The sequence below is a fragment of the Sander vitreus genome, chromosome 16 (assembly GCF_031162955.1).
Source record: "Sander vitreus isolate 19-12246 chromosome 16, sanVit1, whole genome shotgun sequence".
Taxonomy (NCBI): Eukaryota; Metazoa; Chordata; class Actinopteri; order Perciformes; family Percidae; genus Sander; species Sander vitreus.
Genome location: NC_135870.1, coordinates 28,176,263 through 28,202,426, shown reverse-complemented (window position 1 = coordinate 28,202,426; position 26,164 = coordinate 28,176,263). Strand labels below are relative to the sequence as shown.

At 40.2% G+C, this 26,164-nt stretch overlaps 1 protein-coding gene across 1 annotated transcript; it reads left to right on the top strand.

Moving 5' to 3' along the window:
* Positions 1-682: 682 nt before the first annotated feature.
* On the top strand, positions 683-25,118 carry fpgs (folylpolyglutamate synthase). Its single transcript, XM_078272264.1, has 15 exons — positions 683-862; positions 5,180-5,308; positions 5,399-5,452; positions 5,758-5,822; positions 7,501-7,615; positions 10,237-10,314; positions 11,334-11,395; positions 12,329-12,431; positions 14,178-14,255; positions 14,382-14,529; positions 16,966-17,049; positions 17,481-17,631; positions 18,863-18,938; positions 21,459-21,525; positions 23,677-25,118. Exons 1-15 carry the CDS (start codon positions 713-715, stop codon positions 24,051-24,053), a joined length of 1,737 nt encoding a protein of 578 aa, XP_078128390.1. The 5' UTR covers positions 683-712; the 3' UTR covers positions 24,054-25,118.
* Positions 25,119-26,164: the final 1,046 nt, after the last annotated feature.

The following is a 26,164-nucleotide window of genomic DNA, read 5'->3' as shown; positions in this document are numbered from 1 at the left end:
GTTTTCTAGTGCCAAGAATGAATGAATGAGATATCAGGAGACTGATATGGTGCAATAAAAATACTTTCTTTTCATCAACATCTGCAGACATAGCCTACAACTGAATTTAGTGAGCAGGGCAACGACATTAAATTGTAAAGAATACCAAAAACTCTCCAAATATGCACCGGTATGTGCAATAAAATATCACCGTAAACCCATTATTTGTATTCTGTATAATATCTGTTGTGGGCAAATGTTGATTTTTTTTTATATGTGTATGAGAGTGTGAGTACAATATTTTTACTGGCTGTAAAAAGAACAAACTATTAATTGTGCTATTCTAAGCAAGTTCAACTTCCCTTTGTGTTGGCTATGTAAAACATATGAGCAACATTCTATTTTTCATACGATATTCAATATTCAGGCATTATAGAATAAATTAAGATATGAGTTACTTACCTATTATTTTCCCATACACATAGCCTACATATGCCCAGTCCACATGGACTTATCAGACACCAAAATACAAAGTAAGTGCACCGTTATATCAAGGGCCTAATCAAATAAAAAGCAATAAATAAACGAGAAAATAATCAATTTATTTTAAATCTTGCTTTTAAAAGAAAACAGGAGTTTCCTGTCGTCATAGGAGGCGTGTCGTGTCGTCATTGCGTTTGCCAAAGGGACTTCTCATATTTGGCTGCAGCTTCCTGTGACAGCCCGGCGCCCCATGATGGTGTGCATTTCGAGCGTGTGGCAGCGGTGCTCCGCGTTTGCCGCGCGGTTCCAAAAGAAGCATTGGGGGTGTAGTTTAGCAAGCCTTTCAGTCAGGTACTATAGCACCAAGACGGCACGTCAGATACCAGGCATGGAGTACCAGGTACGCTCTTCTACCTATCTTTTGCACTGGCTGCTAGCGAGCTAATTAGCTAGCCACTAGTGCTAGTTTGACAAGTTTTTAACCGCAACGCAACTCTGAGTGACTGAACAGTGTTGAGATGGATGAAAACATGGCTGACAGCACCATATGCGACTTCATTTATTTTAGCTGGCGTTGTAGTGTAGTGACTTTAAGATGGCAAAAGAAGCTATTTGGTGCTGAGTGACTGCTATGAAAAATTACAGTGTGGACAGGACAAAGCTCACAGCACACAGTAGTCTGTTGTAGCCTACATCTGTTAACGGTGCTGCCTCACTGACTGACTCAACGTCAGTGTTCAACCAGTGTGCTAACGCGGTAAACCTCTCATGCCATGAGTTTGACTTGGGCCAGTTCCATATTGTAAACTTCAGTGTTTACCTTTTATCTTATGTGGGTTGTGTTTTGTTATTAACTCAACATAAGTGAAACTACTATATCTTAAGAGCTATAAACATGTTCCTGTCAAGACTGTGACGAGAAAAACACTGACTTATCTTCAATTGTTGCAGCTTAAGGTTAATGCAAATCAAGATGATACAGTCACTGTCCATGGCATTATGTGCCACAATTAGGGCTGGGCAATATATCGATATTATATCGATATATGAGGCTAGATATTGTCTTACATTTTAGATATTGTAATATCCTGATACGTCCCAAGTGTCGTCTTTTCCTGGTTTTAAAGGCTGCATTACAGTAGAGTGATGTCATTTTCTGAGCACACCAGACTGTTCTAGTTCTTCTATTATTTGCCTTTATCCACATGGTTATTATATCAACATAACTGATGATTATTTATCAAAAATCTCATTGTGTGCATATTTTGTGAAAGCACCAATTGTCAACCCTACAATATCGCCGCGATATCGAGGTATTTGGGTAAAAAATATCGTGATATTGTTTTGTTTTTAGAGATTGCGCCAGTGGTGATAACTTGTGTTGCGTGTATTACATACAAGAAACCTTTGTTGTACTTGTGTCTTGGATTGTTGCCTCTATCTGTATGTTGCTTGAATGTGTTTGTTTCTTTTTATCTTTCACTCCTGACTGCATTTCAAGTTTCCCATTTGGGATAAAAAAGTAAACTGAATTGAACTGAACTGATATTTGATTTTCTCCATATTGCCCAGCTCTAGCCACAATACACTTACGCTTATGTATATAGCAACCCGTTAATGTACATTAATCAGTCAAAATTCATTGTTGTAGGAGTTAAATGTTTGTTTACCTTGTTCAGCTTTGTTATCCTTGTTTTAGCTGTTTGTCTATCTCTGTTCTAGTATGAACTTGGGCTTTGACTCCGAACTTCGATATTCGAATATAAAAAAAAATATATATATTGATATTCGAACGAATATTAGGCAGCCCTTAATATTCGAATTTCGAACCTGTTGGGGGCATCATTTTTTTTGTAAACGTGTTTACAAAAAAATAACAGCTTTCAGAAAATGTAACTCTCACTTCACTTTTTTGTGTGAAAATGTAATTCTCGCTCGGCCGTAGCCTGGCAGCGTTGCATTTCCTCCCCGACTCATTTCCTGGTTCTCCTTCTCCATTAACAAAATGAAATCAAGGAGAGATTTCACCGTGGTCAGAAAGAACAAGGGGAGACACTTTGTTTGTCTCACTATGACTCTAGAGTCGCTACTCGCTCTGAAGCTACCGGTAATCACCGTCACGCTCTCACTCTAACACACACTCCACACACGCACACGCGCGCGCGCACACACGCGGCTCGACGCACACACCAGCGCAAAAGTCTAAACATCAGACCACTTACGTAGGCTACGGTGAAATATCCGACCTTTCTGTTGAAAGCATACTGTTTTGTATTTAATCCAGGGTCTGACTTTTAATTAAAAAATTGTTGTGGCAGTGTTTTTCTTCTGAAAACATCATTGCACGCCTACTGACTGATACGCTGCCCTCTGGTGGACAGAACATATACGAAGTTTACCAATATAAGCCTTACTGAAGGCATTTAATAGTCAAAATATTAATAAATATTTGAATATTAATAAACAAACAAACTTCGAATATGATTTTTGGGGCAAAAGTCAAAGCCCTAGTATGAACACAAAACTGGAGTCAAATTCCTTGTTTATGTGCACATACGTGGCCAATGAAGCTGATTTTGTTTATTATTGTTGAGCCTTATTGTTTTTTTTGTTTTTTTTTTAAATAAACATGCCTGTTACAGTTCCACAACTTTTTAAATTATAATGGGATACATGTGTGTCATAAAATCCACCTACCAGCGCCCTTTTAAAGCTCAACACATTAGAATTTGTTTGTTTAATCTCTGTACTTGTACAGATTAAACAAACAAGTGTCATAGTTGACTTTATTACGAGAGTGTATGCAGGGTTTTTTCCTGTACAGAGGAATTTTTGGCGCCCCACAAAGAGGTTTTAGCCATCCCCAAAGGAAAATCACAATTAACAATTGACAATAAAAATAGCAAGTCAAATCCTCTCTAAATGTGTTTAAGACCAATTTACCAAACAACCGTTAAACAAGCAGAACATACACTTGGATATGAGAGTCTGGCTGTACCGGACTCTTCCTGTGATTTATTTAAAGGTCCCCTGCCACACGTATTTCATTACTTTGTGGTAATGTCTGAAGTTCTACCATGGACTCTGTGACATTTTTTGTGTAGAAAATGCCTTGGTTACCTTGTTTGGAGCCATTCTAGCGTGGTATAGAAAGCCTGCAGGAAGACTCAGCTCGATTTGTGCCAGTTCTCATTAATATTCAACGAGCTAAGCTGCTTGACTCTGATTGGCTAACGGCTAGCCAATGAGAGCCTGGCTATCAGCATCCTTTACCCAGCGCAACTTTTTATTTAACCAGTTTTGTTTTGTTAAGCATAATATACATTTTTGGTTATCATTTTGTCAGAAATAACAGGTAAATGCTTAGACTTCTGTCAAATAGGGTAACAGACTCATTGCCTTTACTGATTTCATGCTTACTGTGGAACCCCCCCCCCCCACATACATACACACACACACACACACACACCCAAAGGCCCATTCTGAGCCAGGAAAAACCCTGTGAATGTACCAAACTATTAGCCAAGCACAACTGGTATTAATCTTCTCATCTGATTCTCAATAAGAAAAATAACGAATTGAGCGACCTGCTAAAAGCATGCAATTTTGAAGTTTCCCAGTGCTGCTCCTGCATTGTCACCGGAAGTCTAAAACTAACGAAGATATAGTATTTTAAGAAAATTGATTTGTGCAAACAATCTGCAGCAGGACAGTCCACACTGCAGTGAGGTGGAGTCAGTGGGGGTGTGTCTGTAATGGAGGAGTATCAGGGCATACCTGCCATAAAAGGTGATGCAGCATTGTCAGACTTTACAGAAGATGATCTACCCATGGGTAGTGACTTAGGAGGCTTGACAGAAATGGTAAGCTGTGAGACCTATTATTATTTTTTTTGCAGGAGGCCTAGTTAGAGATACTCAATCTAAATGTACATGTATATGAGTGAAAAATGTCTTGTGAAGTCATCATGGCTTTTGTCTCATTGCAGCTGTTCTATTATTTGCTGTGTGTGCGTGTCTCCGTGTGTTTCCATGGTAATAAAATAACAGGACAGTCAGTACAATTATGTGGCTCATTTAGTTTATCGGTGTTTTAAGCCCCCAACGTCTCTTGGGCACTAGGATTAGGCAATGGTTATGGTTAGTGTTAGGTGCGTTGAAGTCAATGGTCGCGGCGCTGCCTGGAAGGAGACGTTGGGGACTTAAAACACCATCGAGCCCTCATTTATGTGTTTCTAAACGTCTTTGGACAGCAACGGAGTCCAAAACTTTCAAATGTCCAAAACTTCACAATGCTAGAAAACGGAAAACATTTCATTTTCTGTTGATAGACTCAAAGATAAAAAGACCGATCATGTCAGCACTAAACAGTTCCAGGTCCAGCTTAAGGAAAAGTATACCCTTTACCCTCTGAAAGCTGTTATTAGCTGCCCAGGCCAGCGGAGTCATCTAATCAACCGATGGATAAGAGCTGGACTTCAATACGAGATACTGTCAGACAGCCAGTCATGAGACCCTGACTCTTCTTAACATGTTGCTCTCACTAAACATTTGCACGTAGAACAAAAAGGAGCCCGATTGGTTAATTCCATGGTTGACTTGTGTTTTAGGTCAAAAGCAGAGACAGTGCATCATGTCCTCTGTGCGGTGTAGACTATGGTGGTTTGTTTTTAAGCGCGCTGTGGTTCTAGATGTTTCACTCTTTGCTTTTGCTGCAGGATGCCATTTGCACTCTGAACACACTACAGACCAATGCTAGTTGTCTGGAGGAGGTACGACGAGAGCGGAGCAACCCTCAGTTGCAGCTCCAGGCCATGAGAGGATTCCTGGAACGAGCCGGCCTAACAGTGAGTCAGCATAAATAAACCCGTATAATAGATTAGAAATATGTTGTTGTTGTCTGATTTGATAAGAGTACTTATGCGTGTGCTTTAAAGGTGGAGGAACTAGACCATCTTAATATCATTCATGTGACGGGAACAAAGGGCAAGGTGAGCTAACTAGACAAACAAGTTTTTTAATTTTTAATTTGTGTGTGTGTTGTATGTTGCATTGTAAAGGCCCAGTCAGTAATTTGACCATACAAGTCACATACAGATGCTTTTACATATAGAACTGAGAAGTCTGAATGGTATATATTGATCCGGCAAACCCTTGGTTTACATTTAGATCGCAGACTTCCTTTTAACGTTTTAACTATGCAAGCTCTGACAAAAGGTCATGCAAACATGTTTTTAAACGGGAGTTTGACAGCTAAACGAGGGTGGCCTCTTAAATGTTTGCATTTGTCTTTCAGGGGTCAACCTGTGCATTCACTGAGCACATTTTAAGAAGATATGGTTTCCGCACTGGATTTTACAGGTAAAACTGCAGTATATGAAACTTTGCACTATTGATACAGAGGGATGAAATTGCCAGTACATTGGGCCTTATGCTTTTTATTTTGAAACCAGAGAAAGTATAAAGTGTTGCCGTTTTTAACCTCTCAGCATTTTGCCCCCTTTTTGTTTTTAAGAGGGGTGGAGGACGGGGAATGTTCATGGGTAGATAAAAGGTCAGTTATTACATAATTGTCTAACAGCAATCTTTTTTTACGTAATCACGTTTTCTTTGTTTTACCGCAATTAAAGCATTGGAGCATTTTAATGAGATCGGTCAGAGTTTTCTTTGCATCCATCAAACATGTTTACAATACCTGCATGCACGCTGTAGCGTCCCAGAACAGTGGCTATGGATTCCTACCAGAGGACTTGAGTCTGTCTATTGTGATTTGTTAAATTAGTAACGCTGTAGCGGAAATGGCCGTCAATCCTTTATTTTTTAACCTTTATTTCTCCAGGTAAGTCGATTGAGAACAACTTCTCATTTGCAACAACGACCTGTCACATTCACACAGTTCCAAATTCACACCTGGAAGCTGCCCAGTACAACCACAGTCTGATCTGCTGGCCACTGAGCAGCTCCACTGGAGCGGTTGGGGTTAAGGACATTGCTGCTCAAGGGCACCTCAGCTACTCATTCACTTTCCCCACCCAGACTTTATCCGGTCTGGGGATTGAACCTGCGACCTCCCAGTTCCAAGCTCGCTTCTCTAACCTCTAGGCCACCATTCAAATTTTTCTAAGGGGTATGACTGTTGATGGTAGTTGTTGATTTTGTTTAGATATGGCAAATTGTAATTATATATGTGATGGTTGGACCGTTGAGTTAAAGCTATGCTAGCGGCAGCTATCACTTATTATCACAAATATCCTGGGCTGTAACTGTAACTATTTTTTTGTTAATGATTACTGCTTTGTTTTTCATTGATGAGGCTAAATGTTCTATTGTCAGGTTTATGTTCATAGTGTTATTACATTATATGGGTCACATAACAGTGATACAACCAAAAGATGTATCCTTGTAACACACGTTATAATGCTCACCTAGCTGCTAGCATGGCACGCCCTCACACTCTGCAACTGACTAGCTAGTAGTCCTTAGGCCATGTTTGAACGCCAACAGTAACATTACCTGAAAACAGCGTGTAGTTCCTTTTTTAGCAAGTTTGCTTTATTTGTCATTGTGCATAAATATGAACACTACCGTTGCTGTCAACGGGCTTATCTGCTAATGTTAGCCAGCGGCGGTTGAGAGAGAGAGAGAGAGAGAGATACTCAACAGCTGATTGAGCAGCAGGGCGCCGCTGCTACACGCATATAGCGATGTCAATCATGCGGCGCCCGAGTGCATTTGACCGGCATAACATCGGCATATGTCATGGAATGTACTATTTTAATATCACAGAGCATTACATGCATTCATTTAAAATGCCATATGTGGCCACATTAATGTTATGATATACCATCATTGGTATGGCTCTGTTACATAGACCTGCAAGTGCAATAACAAACATTTATAAATTAAATTCAAAATAAGGAAAATAACGCGGTTATCATTTATATTGATAAATCTTGCCATGGTATGCATTTCCCTCTACTCGGCAAGTAAAAACTCTGCTCTAAACACTCCTCTTTTGATGTTTCCTTCTTTGTTGTAGTTCCCCACATTTGGTTCAAGTCAGGGAGAGGATTCGAATCAATGGACAGCCCATTGGAAAAGAGCTCTTCACTAAATACTTCTGGCAGGTTTATGGAAGGCTGGATGAAACTAAGGTAGGTCATGTAACCAGGCAGAGATGTATAGTTTTAAAACACAGCCCCTTTTCAGTTTTAAATGTAACTGTTGTCTATTTAACTGAAAATGGACTAGCTAAAAAGAAACTTGACAGTCTAACACTTGGGACGTATCAGGATATCCAGTCTAACCATGGCTACTCATTCACTTCACTCGGTGAAATGATTCAATGGATTAACCTTTAATCGTCTAAAGGTAACCATTGGCATTCCAAGCAGTGATTTCTGTGTCTATTTACCTGATTGTGCATCCTGTTTGTATCCTATATTGTATATACCCAGCCCGAGTAGAGCTTTAGCCTGTATTATCAGTGTCACAGGTTGTAATTGAGTCAACAGAAAATGAGACCCCTCATGTCAGGATGAGCATGGCCATCATGTGACAGCACTCTTTGGTCACATTAATAGCACTCAGTGCGCGGTTTGACCCCTTAAATACTTTGGACACGTTGACATTAAGGCTGTCTTCAACCGCAGAAAATCTTGGTCGACTGAAATTCTACCTACCGTATTTTCCGGACTATAAGTCGCTCCGGAGTATAAGTCGCATTTATTTAGAAATTTATTTCACAAAATCCAAGCCCAAGAACAGACATTTAATCTGGAAAGGCAAGTTATTAAACTACACAACAGCACCCAGAACAAGGGTCTGAATACAGTAGGTGTCCTCTATGTTAACGTAACGTAACTGCACTGTTGACGAGCCTCTCCCAGCAGCACGTTGTTCAAGCACCCATCGGTGGACTCCTTCCTCCAGCTCTGGCCATCTGGATTTCAGCGTGACTAGCTTTTTTTGTTTTCTTCATTGCAGTAAGACTAACCTTTTCGCCAGTCCCTCACAAGTTTCTCACTCACTCCAAACTTTCGTTCTGCTGCTCGATTACCGTTTTCGGCTGCGTGTTTTACTACCTGCAGTCGCCTGCAGTTTCTTTTGTTTCTCAGTTGTCTTTAGGAGCAGCATATAGTTGTCACAAGCCTAGAGCGCCTCTCGCGGCTGTAGACGGTAATGTTTTCAGCATGAAATAACATTTAAAACATGTTCAATTATATATATTTTGATTATATAAGTCGCACCTGACTATAAGTCGCAGGACCAGCCAAAAAAGTGCGACTTATAGTCCGGAAAATACGGTACTCTTTAACCAATTGATTGGTCAATGGGGAAAAACATCTGCATGTTATCTCTATATTAACTAAATTGTCCACAGTGCACTCTAGCTGGTAGTGTTGTGTACCCATCACAGGTGGAAGGCAATGAAAATGAAGAGTTTTTGTTTAACTACATTTTAGTGTTGTCTTTTTCGTCAACGATACATGTTGATATCAGCACAGTCGGCGTTTAATGACAGCGGTGCTGTCTCGTCATTATTATCGTTAACAAATTTAACACATCAGCAGGGGTATTCCTTTTCAAACCCGCTTAGTGGCTTGATGGTTAACGTTGAAGTATGGATTTGATTCGCGGGGGTATTTTGTCGACGGTAATGTTATTAGTGTTATAAGTTAGCAGCACAACCAGACCCAGAGTGAGCATGGGGGGGGGGAGCTGAGTGAGAAGAAGAAAGACTTTGCCTATCCGCTCCGAAATGACATTATGATCTCCGGTGTGCTTAGAAGTGGGAATTTTCAGCTCATAGAAACGTAATATGATATAGTGGTATTCGGTCAAGTTTAGGCCTACATTCCTGCTAATGTACAACTCTTTGCATATTTTCACAATGCATCTCCTAGAAGCAAAATATAAATAAAATAGTACCAAAACACACTGATTTCACGTTGACTAAACTAGACTAAAAATAAGGTTCTAGTTCAAAATATGAATAAAATTGTACCCAAAAGGGACTAGCTCTCACCTTCTGCTCCAGACATGAGCAGAAGATGATTTTTTAAGTTTTGCCAGTCTGCTCGCTGTTGTATATTCTGGACAGCTGCTACATTTAGGAATGTTTTTCACAGGCTGTTTCTACAGGGAGCGCGTGCAGTGGCATGGCAGCTAGGGCAATGGTGCTGGAAGTAGGGGCTAAAGTTGCTGGCTGGTGTGAGCCCATCACAAGATGGTAGGGCTGGGCGATATGGAAAACATCTAATATCACGATATTGTTGACCAAATACCTCAATATCGATATTGTGGCGATATTGTAGGGTTGACAATTGGTGCTTACAAAAAAATATTTACACAATGAGATTTTTGATAAATAATCATCATTAATGTGTATATAATAACGAAGTGGATAAAGGCAAATAATAAAAGCTAGAACAGTCTGGTAAGTTAAAAAAAATTACATCACTTTACTGTAATCCAGCCATTAAAACCAGGGACGGATAACAATTGTGTCATATAACGATATTACGATATCCTACATCTAAGACGATATCTAGTCTCATATCACGATATCAATATAATATCGATATATTGCCCAGCCCTACAAGATGGTCTCTAGTTTTTCTACAAACAAATGTATTCTATATGAATTATTTGTAAGATACTGAAGTAAAAAATATTCTACACACAGGGGCATTAACTGGTGTATATTATTGTATAAAAACTTTGCAAACAAGGTGATGCCATCTTTTTTTCGTTTCTTCTTTGACCTCTTTAGGATGCCCATGGAGGGACGATGCCGGCATACTTTCGTTTCCTCACCATCTTGGCCTTCCATGTGTTTCTTCAGGAGAAGGTGCGCTAGCAGGCCTCTGCTCCCTTAATCAGCAGCCAGCAAATAGGAACCCAATGTTACCTGGGAATTATACATACGTTATGGACTTCTAGTTTTTAACTTTTCTACAGAGATGAGATATTTCTGAAGAAATAGTTTCTTTAAGCCCCTGACACACCAACCCGACGGCCGACCGTTGGCAGAAAAGGCAGTTGAACTGATCGGTCGGCTCCCCGAGGTCCGAAAAGTGCCTCAGAACACACCGAAGCGACGCCGACTTGAGAGTACGTTCTGCGCGTGCGCGAGACGTAATACGTCTCCATAACAGCAGGCGGCGCTAATCTGTATTGTCGCCCAAAAAAAAAAAAAAGAAAACCGGCAGCTGATTATACGAACGCGTCTATTGGGTCTGGCTGCTCCCAGATTTTTCAGCCGGGCATAATGGTGGCTTCGTTCGGAATACGATCTCATATTTTACGAAGATAGTTCACCGAAACGTGTTTCTGAAAACATTTTAAGCGAGAAATAGGCCGTGCAGTTGCTGAATCTGTCTTCATTTCAGATCGACAAAGTTCAGTTAAAAGATTTTTGTCAGATTTTGAGAGGCTTGGTCACACTCATCCCGCTCGTCATTTCCGGGTTAGCACTCCACCAATCAGATTGGTCATTGAGTCCGACTGCCTGCCCTCAGACCCAGCAAGTCAGGTCGGCCAAAATGAAGGCTGACAGCTCCTCCGACGGACAACGGGATGGAACACACTGAACAGACTTGAGTCACCGAGACGCCATTTTCACTGCTTCTTTGCACTTGGGTGCAACGGCACAAAAGTGGACAATCTTGTCCACAATGTAAAAGGTTCATTCTCTGCAGAGACTTCCTGGCAGTCAGGCCTGTAGTTGTTGAGATGTCTTGCGCTGGATCAGCGTGTGTTGATAGACTAGGAGGATCACCATCCTCAAGCCCACTAGCAGGGCAAAACGTTTTCTTACTTATATTACTAACTTGCCTGAAATCTAAACAGCTTTGTTTTTTTCCCCAGGTGGATTTAGCTGTAATTGAAGTTGGGATTGGTGGAGCATATGACTGCACCAACATTATAAGGTAAGCTTCAAGTATAAAGCAATAGTAATTTACTCACCTCTTTCAGGCTGGAAATGGTGAACTAGAACTTGATTATCTTTACATTCTGGATCCCAAATTATATTCAGACGGGATACCCATTTGTCGTTTGTGAGTTTCACAACAGACTTCAGATCAGACACTCGTGAACAAAGATTGTACAAATTGCATGTTTACGTTTCCTATTAGAGAATGAAGCTTTAGCTTTAGTTGTGCATGACTGACCTGTTTCTTTCATACACTAACACACAACGGCTGTAATATCTATAAAGGTTTGACCCAATAATGGACTGCTGTAGCATAAAAGGTGCTTGTAAACAATATCAAACTTTATCAGAGAGAATACTTGCAGGTAGTGTTGGTACAGAACCTGCACTATTGTAGACAGGTTTACTGTACATGTGTAAGGGGGAAAATTCCATACAGCAGTATCGCAAAATGTTCCGTGGCAATACTGTAACGATGTATCGATCAGGATCGATGGAGCAGTTAAATCCCCAACGATCCAATATTATCGATACAAAGTGAAAATATGGATACATATCGTCATCTCTTAAAATGCGCCTTTATTTTGAAATTCCAACTTTATATTTGTTTTTTTTATTTAAAAGAGTAGTTTGTTTTTCATTTAAATGCCTGGAAGAGCTCAATAATGAGATGACTAAGTGTGTGTGTGTGTGTGTGTGGTATATGGTATGAATTTAACTGATTGCCTTATAGAGGGTTATGTTTCGTATCGGTACCGTTGTCCAAAGAATTGATATAATATCGTATCTTGATTAAACGTCTGATTTACACCCCTACTATCGATACACGGGTACCAAAGTTTTTTTATAATATAAATTGCACATGAGAATTTAACTTTTAGGTCCTATAATAATAAAAATCAATTGTCCTCTGGTTCTGTGTCCACAGGAGGCCGTGGGTGTGTGGCATCTCCTCTCTGGGTATAGACCACACTCAGATTCTTGGAGACACCATTGAAAAGATCGCCTGGCAAAAAGGAGGCATTTTCAAGGTGTGTTGGCTGTACACATCAGTAATGTGTCATTGTGATTGCACTAAATATTGGAAATAATATGAAAAAAAAATTCTAGCTTTTTTTTTTTTTTGTGCTTTCAAACGTCACCTAACAGTATTCATCAGCAGATGGAGTTTGAATCTTTAAGGAAAAAAAGCAAAGTTCTCTGATTAAACTGAATATCTTTGAGTCCACATGGTGGTGGTAATGCACCTCTACGCCCTGATTTTTCTGCACTGTTTACACTTTGCCTGCTGAAAAACTATTTGATTCAGAAAACAGCGACACTATTGACAAGTAGTTAAACTAGTAATGCTACTGCCCAACACTGCTTGCACTACACGTTGGATTTAGTGCTGTGATGCCCTCGGCACTGTTTGCTAACGTAGGCTACTATTGAAGATTGTCTATAGAAGGTGTCATAGTAAATGTCTGTTCAACAGGTTTGCGTACAATCAAAACGGTTCAGCCTCCTACACTGGACCGGGCTGGTGGAACCAGAAATGAACCCAACTCTACACAACACTAAGAGTACACTGGTAGACAGACAGATCCGTGCATATCCATTCAAAGAGGCATAAGCAGACCTTAATTACAACGTGACTCTTGATTTATACTGACTAAAAAATGAAATATTTGTGGGGAGCGTTCCACTGTTTTGTTGCTGGAACTGAGAAAGCAGGTATAGCAATGTATTATATAGCAGTCTCCCCTCGTTGATGATTATGTTTGTCTTATTTCACTACGAGCTGTAATAATAAATTGTTTAAGGGGTTTTGGAGCTTAAACCATGCAGTATCTAATGAAGTACACAAACAAAAAAATAAATAAATCAAAAGCTCAATAAGTTTGATTTTTTTTAATAATATTGCAATAGTGGTATGAGTTAGTTTTTATGTCCGGAGCTTGTTTAAATGGTTTATAAACAGGGTTGGGCATCGTTTTGATTTGAACAATTCTGATTCCAATTCCGAATATTCCTTTCCGTTACGGTTCTTACCGATTCTCGATTCTTGGAGAGGTGGAGTTGAAATAAGTCACATGCTTATTTCACAAATAAAAGTAATATTTTCAATGGTGATTTACAGTTCTGCTGGGCTTTTTCAACGTAAAATAAAGCCACACTTAGAGTGCTGCTTACTGTGCTCCATGACTGCAACACAACAAGCGCCTGGAAGTACGGTGGCCGCCATGGAAACCAAAACTTTGCTCAGCGAGTCACTCGCTGAGCAAATTCTAAATTGTGCTCTCGTGAAACTCTGGATTTCAAGGGTAACAGCACGCCGGGATGGGAGAACAACGTGCTCTGGTTTATTGGCATTTCTTTAAATCAAAAACTTGGCTTAAACCAACCGAGTTGGTTTTCGATACCCAATCCTATCTATATCGTGGTTGTATTGTTGGGGTTTTCATTTCTGGCTGTTATTTTAGAGTGTCTATGCTGGGGGTATTGTGCAATACCAGCAAGAATACATCGTCTCAAACGGTCAACGGCATTCTGTGTGCTTGTCACCTTGCAAGTTTATTCTTCCAAAAAGGAATACTGTAGCAAGAAGGTTCTCCTCAAAACACAAGTCCGTTCTTTGCATTCCTGGCATTGAGAAACACCCATTCTTTATACTTGAATTTAGACTTGGTGAAGAGACATTGAAGTTCTTTAAATTAAAACTACTCATTGTTGTACAGTATTTCTCTGCTGCTCAGTTGGCTTACTGGCTGTTAATCATGTGCATGTGTTTTCAGCCAGGAGTTCCTGCCTTCACAGTCAAACAGCCAGAAGATGCGATGCTCATGCTCAGGAACAGGGCCAAAGAGATGAGAGTAAGTGACCAGCCACACTAATGCAGAGTTTCCAGCCACACTAATGCAGAGTTTCCAGCCAGGGATTGCTTAGTGAAATGTCCAGCTGCTCAGTTTTATGTAATGCAGTCTAACCTGTTGTCGTAGTGTCCTCTGTGGGCGTGTCCAGACCTGGAGGACTACCAGACAGATTGTGGACCATTGCGTCTGGGCCTGGCAGGGCAGCACCAGCGGTCCAACGCCACCCTGGCCCTCCAGCTGAGTCACACTTGGCTGCAGAAAAGATGTCTACCAGGTGGGGATGGGTGGTCTACTAACATTTGAACTGTGTGTCAATTCTTAAGAGAGCTACCTCTCTTTTTGGGACAGGGCAAGTGTATCTATAGAACCCCACACCTCTCACAAATTTGTCAACAATTTAGCATGTTGGTCTCATGTCTGAATTAATGCCAGGCTAGAGTTTGCCAGGCTGGAAATCCAGACCCAAATCTGAAAGATTAAGGGTCTGGCATTGAGTAATGAAAATCGTCCAACTCGAGGGGCGGCACCAAGCATGCATTTGAAAATCTCACTGCACGCAATTGGATAACACTACGACCAATCACAACAATACACTGGGTGACGTATCCAGAGCCCCATACGCTTAGCTACCAGCAGAGCTAACTGGTAGATTAAACTGTCGTCATCTGTTTAGCTCGCCTCTGGCCCACCTATAGCAGATACACCGCTGGATTGGTGCAGCTCGGCTACAAGGGCATAGTTAATGAGCATCATTACTCAATGCCAGAGTGACTCGCTGAGCAAATTCTAAATTGTGCTCTCGTGAAAACTCTGGATTTCCAGGGTAACAGCACGCCGGGATGGGAGAACAACGTGCTCTGGTTTATTGGCATTTCTTTAAATCAATCACAGTCGTCACGGGCGGCGCTAAGGTCCGCACGGAGCCGCTGCAAAAGTGCGAGAGAAACCTCAGATTTGACAGAAATTCTAGCTAGCTGTCTCAGTTTACCCTGCAGAGATCTGAGAAGAACTCAGCCACAGTCCTCTGGCGGCGTCAGCCGATTTTGCCGGGGCTTCAGCTCCGAATGTTTTGTGTGTAGCCCCGAATGTATTTTGAAAGTTGACTGACAAATATGAAACCGGACAATAGCCTATGTAAACGTGCCTGATCGACTGGCCATTCATACCTGATGCTTATTTCTCCGTGCCTGTCACAAAGCGATCCCTCCAATAGAAAGAGACAGGATGAGTGGGGAAAACTGTGGTAATTGTAGTGTGTGTGTGTGTGTGTGTGTGTGTGTGTGTGTGTGTGTGTGTGTGTGTTAGGACTGGGACGATTCGTCGACGTAGTCAACGTCATTGATTACGTAAATGCGGCGACACAAATAATTTGCGTCGAGTAAATACAGGCTACTCTTTTTGCACTTGCTCTGTTTACTTTAAGTTTTTATTTTTGTATTCCTCCTGAAAGTGACTTTATTTTGTGGTTGGACTGATAGCCTACATCTGGCTTCAGGCTGCACTAAACATTCGTTTTACTTGAACGGTGCAATGTGAAACAATTTTTTATAAATAGAGATTTGAACCTTATTGAAATTTAGTTTTGTGTAAATTGTTAATAATTGAGCAATGGGAAAATAATCGCTAGATTAATCGTTTAAAAAAATAATTCTCTCTCTCTCTCTCTCTCTCTCTCTCTCTCTCGATCTAACTCCATAAGGGAGTGAATAGGTTTTGAGTATAAGGTGAAAGAAAAGGACAACATAAGTTTAAGTACTCCTCCAAATCTCAGAGAACACAGATATATTTTGAATGTGCACAGAGTTTTGACCATGAGCAGAAATGTTGCTCAAACACATCAGAAATATTATAGTCCAGGGCTTTATTAATTCATTAAAATGAATTAATGTATCCTTGAGGTAAATAATTGTCATGTGCACATTTAAGGAGGTTAGGGTTAGAAAAGATATAATTAGAAAAGTCGATCCAAAGGACAATAAATAGTTGAAAGCAATACAGAATGCCTCAGAGCCTTATTGCAATATATTCCATTATGTTTTTATATTTTGAATTGTCCCCTATGTTTCCCTGTCCTTTCCAGCATAAATTGATTCAGAAAAAGGTAGAAATAGGTGCATACAAATTCACCTGAATGCAGGAAATGAAGTGTTTTTCTGGGGGAGGACCGCCAGACCCCCTGCATCATAGGTCGCCACACAGATCTGGAAACAAAACCTGGGCCTTTGGGCTGCCAGGCCAAATGTTGGTGCCATCTAACTTACATCTACAAACTGGAAGCTAAAATACACTGGCTATTAACAAGCTGGGCACGCCAACTGCTGTTTTGCATTGAATGCAGTTTATTTAAATGGGTCCGGGCTAAGCCCCGAACCTCCTCAAGTCCTAGAAACGCCCCTGTTCAAAAATCCACCGGAGTTTGAAATTACAACACGGAGAAAGCGGATGGAAACGGACACAGTCAACATTCCTCCATCTTAGCCTTATCTTGGAGGGGGGAAAGAGAGGTTAAAAAAGCCTTTTATAAACACATAATATCGTGTGAGCACTGTGAATGCTTCTGTAAATGTCCTGTCCGAATAAAGCCGTCACTGACACCTACAGTACATCTGAATGGAAAGAAACCTAAACGAGCAGCAATGTTGTGTATTCCATATCTGAAAAGGGCTAAAGGCTATATCAGTTTTCACAACAACCTGTCCTCTCTCAACAGATAAAAGCTTTTCCTCCACCAGTGTTGAGAACACGGGTGTACTTCAAGTGACTACCTTCAAGCCCAGCCCCATCATGGTAAAAGGTGAGTCCTGAAGAAGAATCAATCACTGTAGAGCAGAGCAAAATGAGATTAGGACAAAGAACAAACAGGGTTGAAAGGATTCCAAACTCGGACTAGTAATGGACTAGTGCAATATCCAAATCGCAGGGGGGCATAATATTTGTTAATGGCAAAATATGTGTCAAACCATTCTACAGAGTACAGAGCCTCACAAAAACCACACTATAATCATTTTAATTTCTTTCAATGTTAATACTTTTCAATGAAAATGAGAATAATGATACAAAAACGATCATTCCCTCCAATATCGTGAATCATATCGCGATATCAGTCAAAAATAATCTCAATTAGATATTTTCCTCATATCGTGCAGCCCTGATAGAAATCCAACATTTAACAGTTGCCAAGCAAAATGTGACCTCATCCAGGAATGTTATGTGTGTTTGTCTCAGGGCTGGCAGACACGGAGTGGCCTGGGAGGAATCAGACTCTGAAACACGGAGCAGTCACCTACTTCTTGGACGGAGCTCACACCATGCGCAGTATGCAGGCCTGTGTAGACTGGTTCAGAGAGACTGCAGCCCAGCATGAAAGCAATGCAAGGTGAACATCACTCTCTAATGACATGACACTCTACATCCAAACTAATACATTTTTGATTTAAAATGCATACTCTTTTTTTTTTTTTTTTTTTTTTTTAACGTTTATGCATAGCATCTTTTGCTATGTTTATGCCTAGCATCCACACTACGCAGTTTTAGAACCCCCTCAAATGGAGACTTTTAAAAAAATAAATAAATACACGGCTCACCCCTTTTTAGTTTGAAAACTCAGGGGTTGCATTTTAGTCTGGACTCGCAAAAACAGAGACTTTTGGAAACGATGACGCAGACACCCACGTTCTCTTCCTGATCGGCTCTGATCAGTCACACCGTGTCACGCCCTTATTACGTGACCTTCTACCTGAAGAAAATTCAACATGGATAACAGCTGTTTCGGACCTTGTAGGTAGATGCTTGCAGCTATTGTCTAGTTATAGTGCGTTCCATTTGTACTCGGAACTGGGATTTTCTGAGGTCGAAGTCGGAAACACGCCCCCTTGACCTCGGATTTCTGGGCTCGGAACTCGGGCAACCACCGAGTACCCTGAGCTAAAAATCCAACATGGCTGCTTATTAGCACTTCTGTCTTATTTGTGTCTCACTAAATCAGTCGTACACACAGTTCTGTCCATCTTATCTTATGCTGTTTTGTATGCACAAAAAACAGTGTAATGCCTTGTTATAAACTGGCATTGCTAACAATGGCTAACCTGGCTAGAGCTAACGAAACAATAAAAATCTGACTTGTAAATAGAATGCAGGAATCCGAGTTAAATGGAACGCGCTATTAAATCCTGCATTCTAAATGCTTCTACTGCCAATTGCCGTTTTTTTTTAAAAATGAAAATGTAGAAGTGTGGATGTAGTCACTATGTTAAACACACACACACATTACTACTTGCAGAAATAAACCAAACTAGTGACACAAACCGCCAGGTAGAGCACTCTTAGGAGTTGCACCCTTCCACCAACAAGACCACGTGTTCTAAATGTCAGCTGAGCACATGTAAAATGTTTTCACATGAAGCTGTAGCCCAGTCGGCTGATCTTCCATATTGTTTGAAGATGTGAAATGAGCGCGGTTAAGTGGAAATAAGACCACCCATTCTGATACTCTAGTATCAGAGCACCTCCCTGTGCTAATAACTGTTCCTCCTTGCTTTTACTAAAACAAGCACTTCTCAAACCGCTCAACAGTACTGATGTAAAGCCTTGACATGTTTGTGTTGTAGTGGACCTGTGGCCAGAGTGTTGCTGTTCAATGCCACAGGAGAGCGAGACTCAGCAGCTATGATTAAACTACTGGTGGTGAGTACAACTGCTTTCAGCAATACAGGGGAAAAGGCCATTGTCTTCACAGCTATTAAGCAGAAGGTTGTTGTGGGTATTGTAGTATGTATGTGAGTTTGTTGTAGCGAAAATGTGGAAAGCTTTTGGTTTTTTCATTTCAATCAAATGTCATTCCTATTTACACTATAATTATATTATAAATACAGTATATTAGATTGTTGTTACACATTTATTTATACAGTATACATACGTTTATATGTCTTGTCTTAGAACGTCAGCGACTGGAGAGGTCTGTGCCTTCACGTTCTAAGACAAGACATATACATTTATATATACTATATAAATAAATGTGTAACAACAATCTAATATATTTATTGTGTAAAGCCGCAATATTTATGCTGAATTTTCAGTTTGACAAATTAGTTAATTAATTAATAGTTAATTAGTTGTGTTTGAGGTTGGACGGTGATGGCATGTGGCTATGAGTCGCTTTGCTAGCCTGGACTAGTTAGCCAGCTGGCCGTTCAAGTTTTCAAATGTAAACATTAAAGTTAACACCTAGGAAAAGGTGGAGAGGAGGAGCTCCAGCTAGCAAGACCTTCTCTGCAGCTATCTCATGACTACGAGTCGCTTGTTAGGATCGGAAAATCCACTCCCCAGTCTCCTGCTGACTCTACTAGCCTGGCCGCTCAAGGCTTTCAAATGTAATGTATGTACCTCATGTACAACTTCATTTGACAAATGATGATTGATTGATAGAGATATTTATTTATTTTATTTATTATTTCAGGACAATGCACATTTGATGAACATGTACAGCAGTACACGTAAAAGTACCAGATTGTAGCGAAGGGCTAATTTCCATCTGTAGTCCATTAGGCAGGTTGAAGTTACAATAAAAAGGACAGAAGTTATACAGTAGTAACATTTGCTATATAAAACAGGAAGAAAGAAAAGAAAAACGGGACAATTGTTTAGTAAGTGTTAAAACAGACACACAATTCATTAGTATGCTCTACTGGGCTAATACGTTACAGCATACAGTTAGAGGTGATTGCACGTTTGGTTAGCTCTAATCCACACCTTTACCTGGCTCTTAAAGGTGTCCAGAGTGGGACATTCCCTTTATAGTTGGGGGTAGTGTGTTCCATAATGCACTACCTTTTAATAGATTGTGGCTGAAAGAGGTTTTTCTAAAAGGAACCTCACAGTCCCTGTTTACAACAGCTCTGGTGATCCGGGTCAACAAATTTAGTCAAACAAGCATTTAACATAAGACACGATCTATTGAGCCATGTTTGTATGTGTGTAAGAGCTGTTGAAAGCACAGGTGCTGCCTCCTCAGGATTTTTTGCTTCAGTAAAAATCACAGCGTCATTGGCGTAAAGCTGGACATGAACATGTAAACAGTATTCAGGTAAATCATTAATATATAATGAAAATAAAATGGGCCCCAGTATGGACCCTTGGGGGACTCCTACTGGACAACCCATGTAAGCAGAACTAGCTCCCCCACCACAGTGCATTGTTCTCTGTGAGACAGGTATGAGTGAAACCAATTAATAGTTTGAGCAGAAAAATTGAAACGGGACAATTTAGATAGCAGCACCTTGTGATTGACGGTGTCGAAAGCTCTTTTTAAATCTAGGAATACGGCACCAACACATCCATTTTTATCTAGCTGATATTTGATTTTTTCCATGAACATGCCAATGCAGTCTCAGTTGAGCGGCGTGGCCGAAACCCAAACTGCATGGGATGTAAAGATGTTTGGCTATTGCTAAGGAATTCAATGATTTGTTTAATAACCCATTTTTCAATTATTTAAAAATTATAGGTAGAATGCTGATTGGTCTAAAGTTATTCATGTCAGATTTATCCCCATCTTTAAATACTGGGGTAACTAAGGCCAATTTCCAAGCCTTAGGGACAGTTGAATTTTTTATAGATAAATTAAGCAAGTGCATGATTGGGGGCGCTAAAGCCTCCTTATGTGATTTTATAAAGCTAGTATCGAACCCATAAATATCCTTGGCTTTAGAATTGTTCAAAGCCGTAATGATATCAATAACTTCTGGTTCTGTGATTTCTTGGATGTAAAATTTGGACTGACCATTGTCAGATAGAATAGGAACCTGCTGATCAGAACCCTCGAAAGATGTGAATTGTTTCACCAAATCTTCTATTGATTTAATGAAGAAGGAATTAAGCTCTTGTGCCAGGACAACAGGGTCTCTCACCAGCTGATTGTTAATTTTGAATGCCAAGCCTTTAGTTTGGAATTAAAAAGTTAACAGTCAGCTGGTATTTAAGTATTTCACAAAAATAAAATGAACTTTAAAAAATGTCATTACATTTTTTTAATTACATTTTTACTAGATGAGTAGTTTTTTAAGAATGAAGAATTGACAGGCAAATACTTGTCGTCATGGACCCTCTAATAAATCTCACCAGAAGGTGTGATTTGGTAACCGCACTGGTCAGCTCACTAATAACTGTGTAAGCAGACATTTATGTCTTTTTCTTTTTTCTTTTCAGCCATGCCATTTTGACTTTGCTGTGTTCTGTCCAAACATCACTGAAGCCATCGCTTCTTGTAATGCAGGTGAGATCATTGCTTTCAGCTGTTGGTAACAAATATAAAACCTTTCCCAAAAAGGACCATACCTGTGGTTTTTAGCCCCTTAACTACAAATCATGTGCAATTTTCATGACTGCTAATTTTTTAAATGCATAGCATAGTTTTGAGATTGATTTCCCACCTCTGGACAGCCGGTGGTTAATTTAAAGGAATAGTTGAACATTTTGGGAAATGTGCATGTTTGCTTTATTTCCAAGAGTGAGATAAGAAGATTGGTATCACTCTCATGTCTGCATTAAATACAGAGCTAAAGTCAGGATGGGGTTAGCCTAGCTTAGCATAATGACTGGAAGCAGTGAGAAATGGCTAACCTGGCTTTATCCAAAAATGAAAGGTATACTAAGCAGCATTCCTAAAAAAAACAAAAGAGACTCGTACAAAAGTAATTCTTCTCAATCATCACTTTAAACCCACTAAAGTGTGTTGCGGTGGCTGTTATCTACAGAGACCCTGCCCTCTGCCTGTATTTTCCAAGGGGGTAAGCGAGCATCTGGAAAGCATACCTCCAATGGGGAGATTATAGGCTAACAAGCCATCACCTCCCGTTATAGCATTCCATTGACTCCCATTCATTATGGTGTCTGAAGCGTTTAAAGACTATTTGTCCATTGTTTATTTCTAAAGAAACACGACAATGTATAAAAGGCTCCATTACCTTGTATCTCACGTTATGGCTCCATAGCAGACGTTTTTGTAAAAATAGGCTAACGATTGTGTCATAACCACGAGTACTGTCGTACGGTAGATAAATGACCGTATAGTACAGGAGAAACTCACAGGCAGTTTCGACTTACATTTGCTGTTTAAGTTTAATTACTAATGTTAACTAGCATTTTAGTTAGCAATAATTAGCCTGTGTCCATGTTATCTCCTTACATATACCTACGCTCTCCGTCTCTGCTAGATTGGGAATGATTGAGATTTCTCTTGGCACAGATACCAGAAGACTTACAACTTTCAGACAGGTTGCTCACGTCACATTTACGTCTTCGAGCTCAGTTTGAGGCTGTGCAGTAACGCTCAGCGCTCACCGGAAAAGTGACTTCACTGGTGTCCGTCGAAATATACGGCGTCGCTGTGTCCATTCTTTTACTGTCTATGGTATTTTCTTATTTTGGTCGTTTGCTTTCTGAGCCAGAGAGGAGGGGCCATCTTTGAACACTGTATGTTTCCAAACACCAACCAACAATGCTGCCTAGTATAACTTTAAAACAGTTGCTTATTTGTTAACCCTTGTTTTGTCACTTTTTTCCACGTTTTTGATGCTATTTTTCAATAACACCAACTTATTACCAATAGTTTTACACGTATTTTTGGAATTCACGGTCAATAAATATCATTTATAGGTGATTATACCTATATCTAACCATCTAATATTCTATTCTATATCTAATATTTTGAAATGAATGATTTTGACTAATATTAGAGGAACGTATGTTGGTGGAGAATCACCGATGTGTGTATGTCAAAGTTAAGTCAGGTTTTGAAACCATTAAAATTTTTTCAAATGCTATAAAATTGAATACCCACAATTCAATGAAAGTAGTAATCGAGTACTTGAAATTGTACTTAATTTTTTGAGTAATTTGGTTAAAAAGAAACCCATATGTCTGATATAGAAGTTTTGAGAACGGGTCAAATTTGACCCGAGGACAACATGAGGGTTAAATCAATACTCAAACAAAAATGTGAAAGGTTGTGTCTTCTGTGTTGGAACTACAGTATTTTGTGAGAACGTTTGTCCATTTGCCCAGTGCTTCTCTCTGCTTTGTCTCCGGCTGTAGCGGGGGTTGCCTGATAGTCACTGAGCACAGGACGTTTTTGGACTCTATACAGACACAATGGTTCTAAACCTAGCAATCTCATTTTGACAACAAAACCTCAGGAAACTGCACAGTCACTGTAACTGGCGTTTTTAGATTTTTGGTTATGTAAGTAAATAAATATATTGCTTTTACACTGAAGAGACATGTGAAAATGGTCCCTTTTCCCAGATCTATCTGGAATACTTATCCTGAATCTTGAATATTGAAGTGCTTTTTGGCTTACAAAAAAAAAAAAAAGAAACATGAAAAACTATGAACCTTACCATTCTGTCATTTCCACACCTCTCAGACCAGCAGAACTTCAACGTCTCGGTGGAGAGCATGTTGACTCGCTGCTTGGACAACGAGAGGAGCTGGCATCTCCATAACAGCCTGGGGGATAACCAAGGTACACAGCTGTTCATCGAGGACAGCCTGCCCCTTGGCTCTGAAAAGAAAGCAGACAGCCTGGTGTTCCCCTGCATCCTCAGTGCCCTCCAGTGGATCACCCAGGGCAGGGATTCAGTGCTGCAAGACCCAGCCAAGAGAGTCTTATCGGTTAAACCCAGCGTCATGGCCAAAGCTGTTCCGCTCCGCGATGCAGCCGAGATCCACATCCTCATCACTGGAAGCCTCCACTTGGTGGGAGGAGTACTCAAACACCTCGACCCAGCTTCCTCCAAGTAAACGGATTATGTGAAATTTGTGAATTCAAAACCGTTGAAATAATGGGATGCTCTGCTGACGTGTGCATTTACCTTGTTGGAAGAAAAATGATTTCTGTCTGTTTTTAGATGAGGTTTTTGTGGTACTAGCTTCTTGGACAGTGACTTAGAGTGTTGACCTGAATGGGCTTAGCTGCACCCAGGTTTTGTTATCTTGTAGCTTTACTACAGTGGCTAATGCTAGGAACCTGTAAGTTTGGACCAAGGCAGCTCTATGCCTCACAACATCCCCAGTTTCACCCAGAGCCTTACAGATGGTTGCACACATGTGTGGAGCTAATGTCTTTAGTCTTACTTGAAGCCAAATGTTTACAAAGTGTACATTCATGTCCACCACAATGTGAGCTGAGTTAGCTAACTGTGTGTGCTTCAGTGATCATCAATGCCCCCAGGATGAACCAGAGTGGTGTGATGGTTATTACATAACCGTTCTATAAAAGTTGGAGATTAATGGCAGCAAAACGTGCTACATGGAGTTTGGGTTTTCTGGTTTTTACTATCTATTTGAAACACTATTATCTTTACAGTATTTTTTTTTTATTAAAGGAAGCCATTTTGCATGGTTTCTATTTGACAATGTCCTCCATACACATGGCCTACTCTCACTTTTTGTAGAAGTGTAAATATTACATTAGAATCAGATGAATTCATGTAACCAAATAAAATTTTGTCTAATCTATTTTACACTGGAATTATAGTAAAAATTGTCCTTAATGCATAATAATGATTAAATTATTTGACTGTACTACATACTTCATTGTATGTATAATGGTGAAAATTATTGAAATTTGCTCTTATCATCTTGGTCTTTATGTTGTCATGGTGATTCATTCAGTGAAACCTACCAATGTCGTAACCTTTACAAGTATTTCAGATTCACCCTGCAACCTCCAATTTGAGTTTTAAACCTTTTTTTAGTTTTTATCAAATGAACAGCACTGACTGTCAAGATACAAATGCACTTAAATGGAATTGGTCATTGCTGGCATCTTAAATATGAGTCAATTAAAAAAATCTGGAAATTGTGTCTACCATTGTTTTGATTATTTTGTGGTTTCTTCTTTGTAAACCTAAAACCTAATAGAATGTGTTTTTATAATTTTCTTTTCAATGTAACCTATCGACTTTCAAAGAACGTCTAATTTACTACCAATCAGAGGGACTCCCTTAAACAGACTGTAACATTCCTCACAATACATGAAATAAACTGTCGTATTTCCGTCATGTTTTTCACACTTATCCCATTACACTACTCACAAAAAGTTAGGAATATCTGGCTTTCGGTTGAAATTCATGGAAAATGTAAAAAGTTCAAGCTACAGTGGTATATCATGAAAATAGGGCATTTAAGTAGAAGCATGCAATGGTGATTTCCTCATCTCCAAAAAATTATTGAAACAAAAGCCAACAGTGGTGGGTATACCACAACAAAAAATGTCAATGTCTCAATAACTTGTCATGTGCCCTTGAGCATCAATTACAGCTTGACAACGACATCTCATGCTGTCCACAAGTCGAGTTATTGTCTGCTGATGCATGACATCCCACTCTTCTTGAAGGGCAGCCCTCAGGTCATTGAGGTTCTGGGGTACTGAGTTACGGGCGTCAGCACAGCGACTCAGCTGATCCCATAGGTTTTCTATAGGATTCTGGTCTGGAGAAAGTGCAGGCCGTTCCATTTGAGGTACCCCAGTCTCCAGCAGCCGTTCCCTAATGATGCGACCTCAATGAGCTGGAGCATTGTCGTCTATGAAGATGAAATTAGGCCTGTGTTGTTCATGCAGGGGCACAATGACTGGATTAATGATGTTATTCAGGTAGTATGGGCTTGTCACTGTACCATTCAGAAAGTGAAGGGCAGTTCTGTATTGACTAGACACACCTGCCCACACTGTAACACCACCACCACCACCAAAAGGTCGTCTGGTGACAACAACAGCTGATGCATAGCGCTCTCCTTGACGTGTCCAACATCGTTGGCAGCCATCATTTCTGCTCACCGTGAATCGATTTTCATCAGAGAACAGCACTGAGGCCCACTGGTCCCTCGTCCAGCGTAAATGCTCCCTGGCC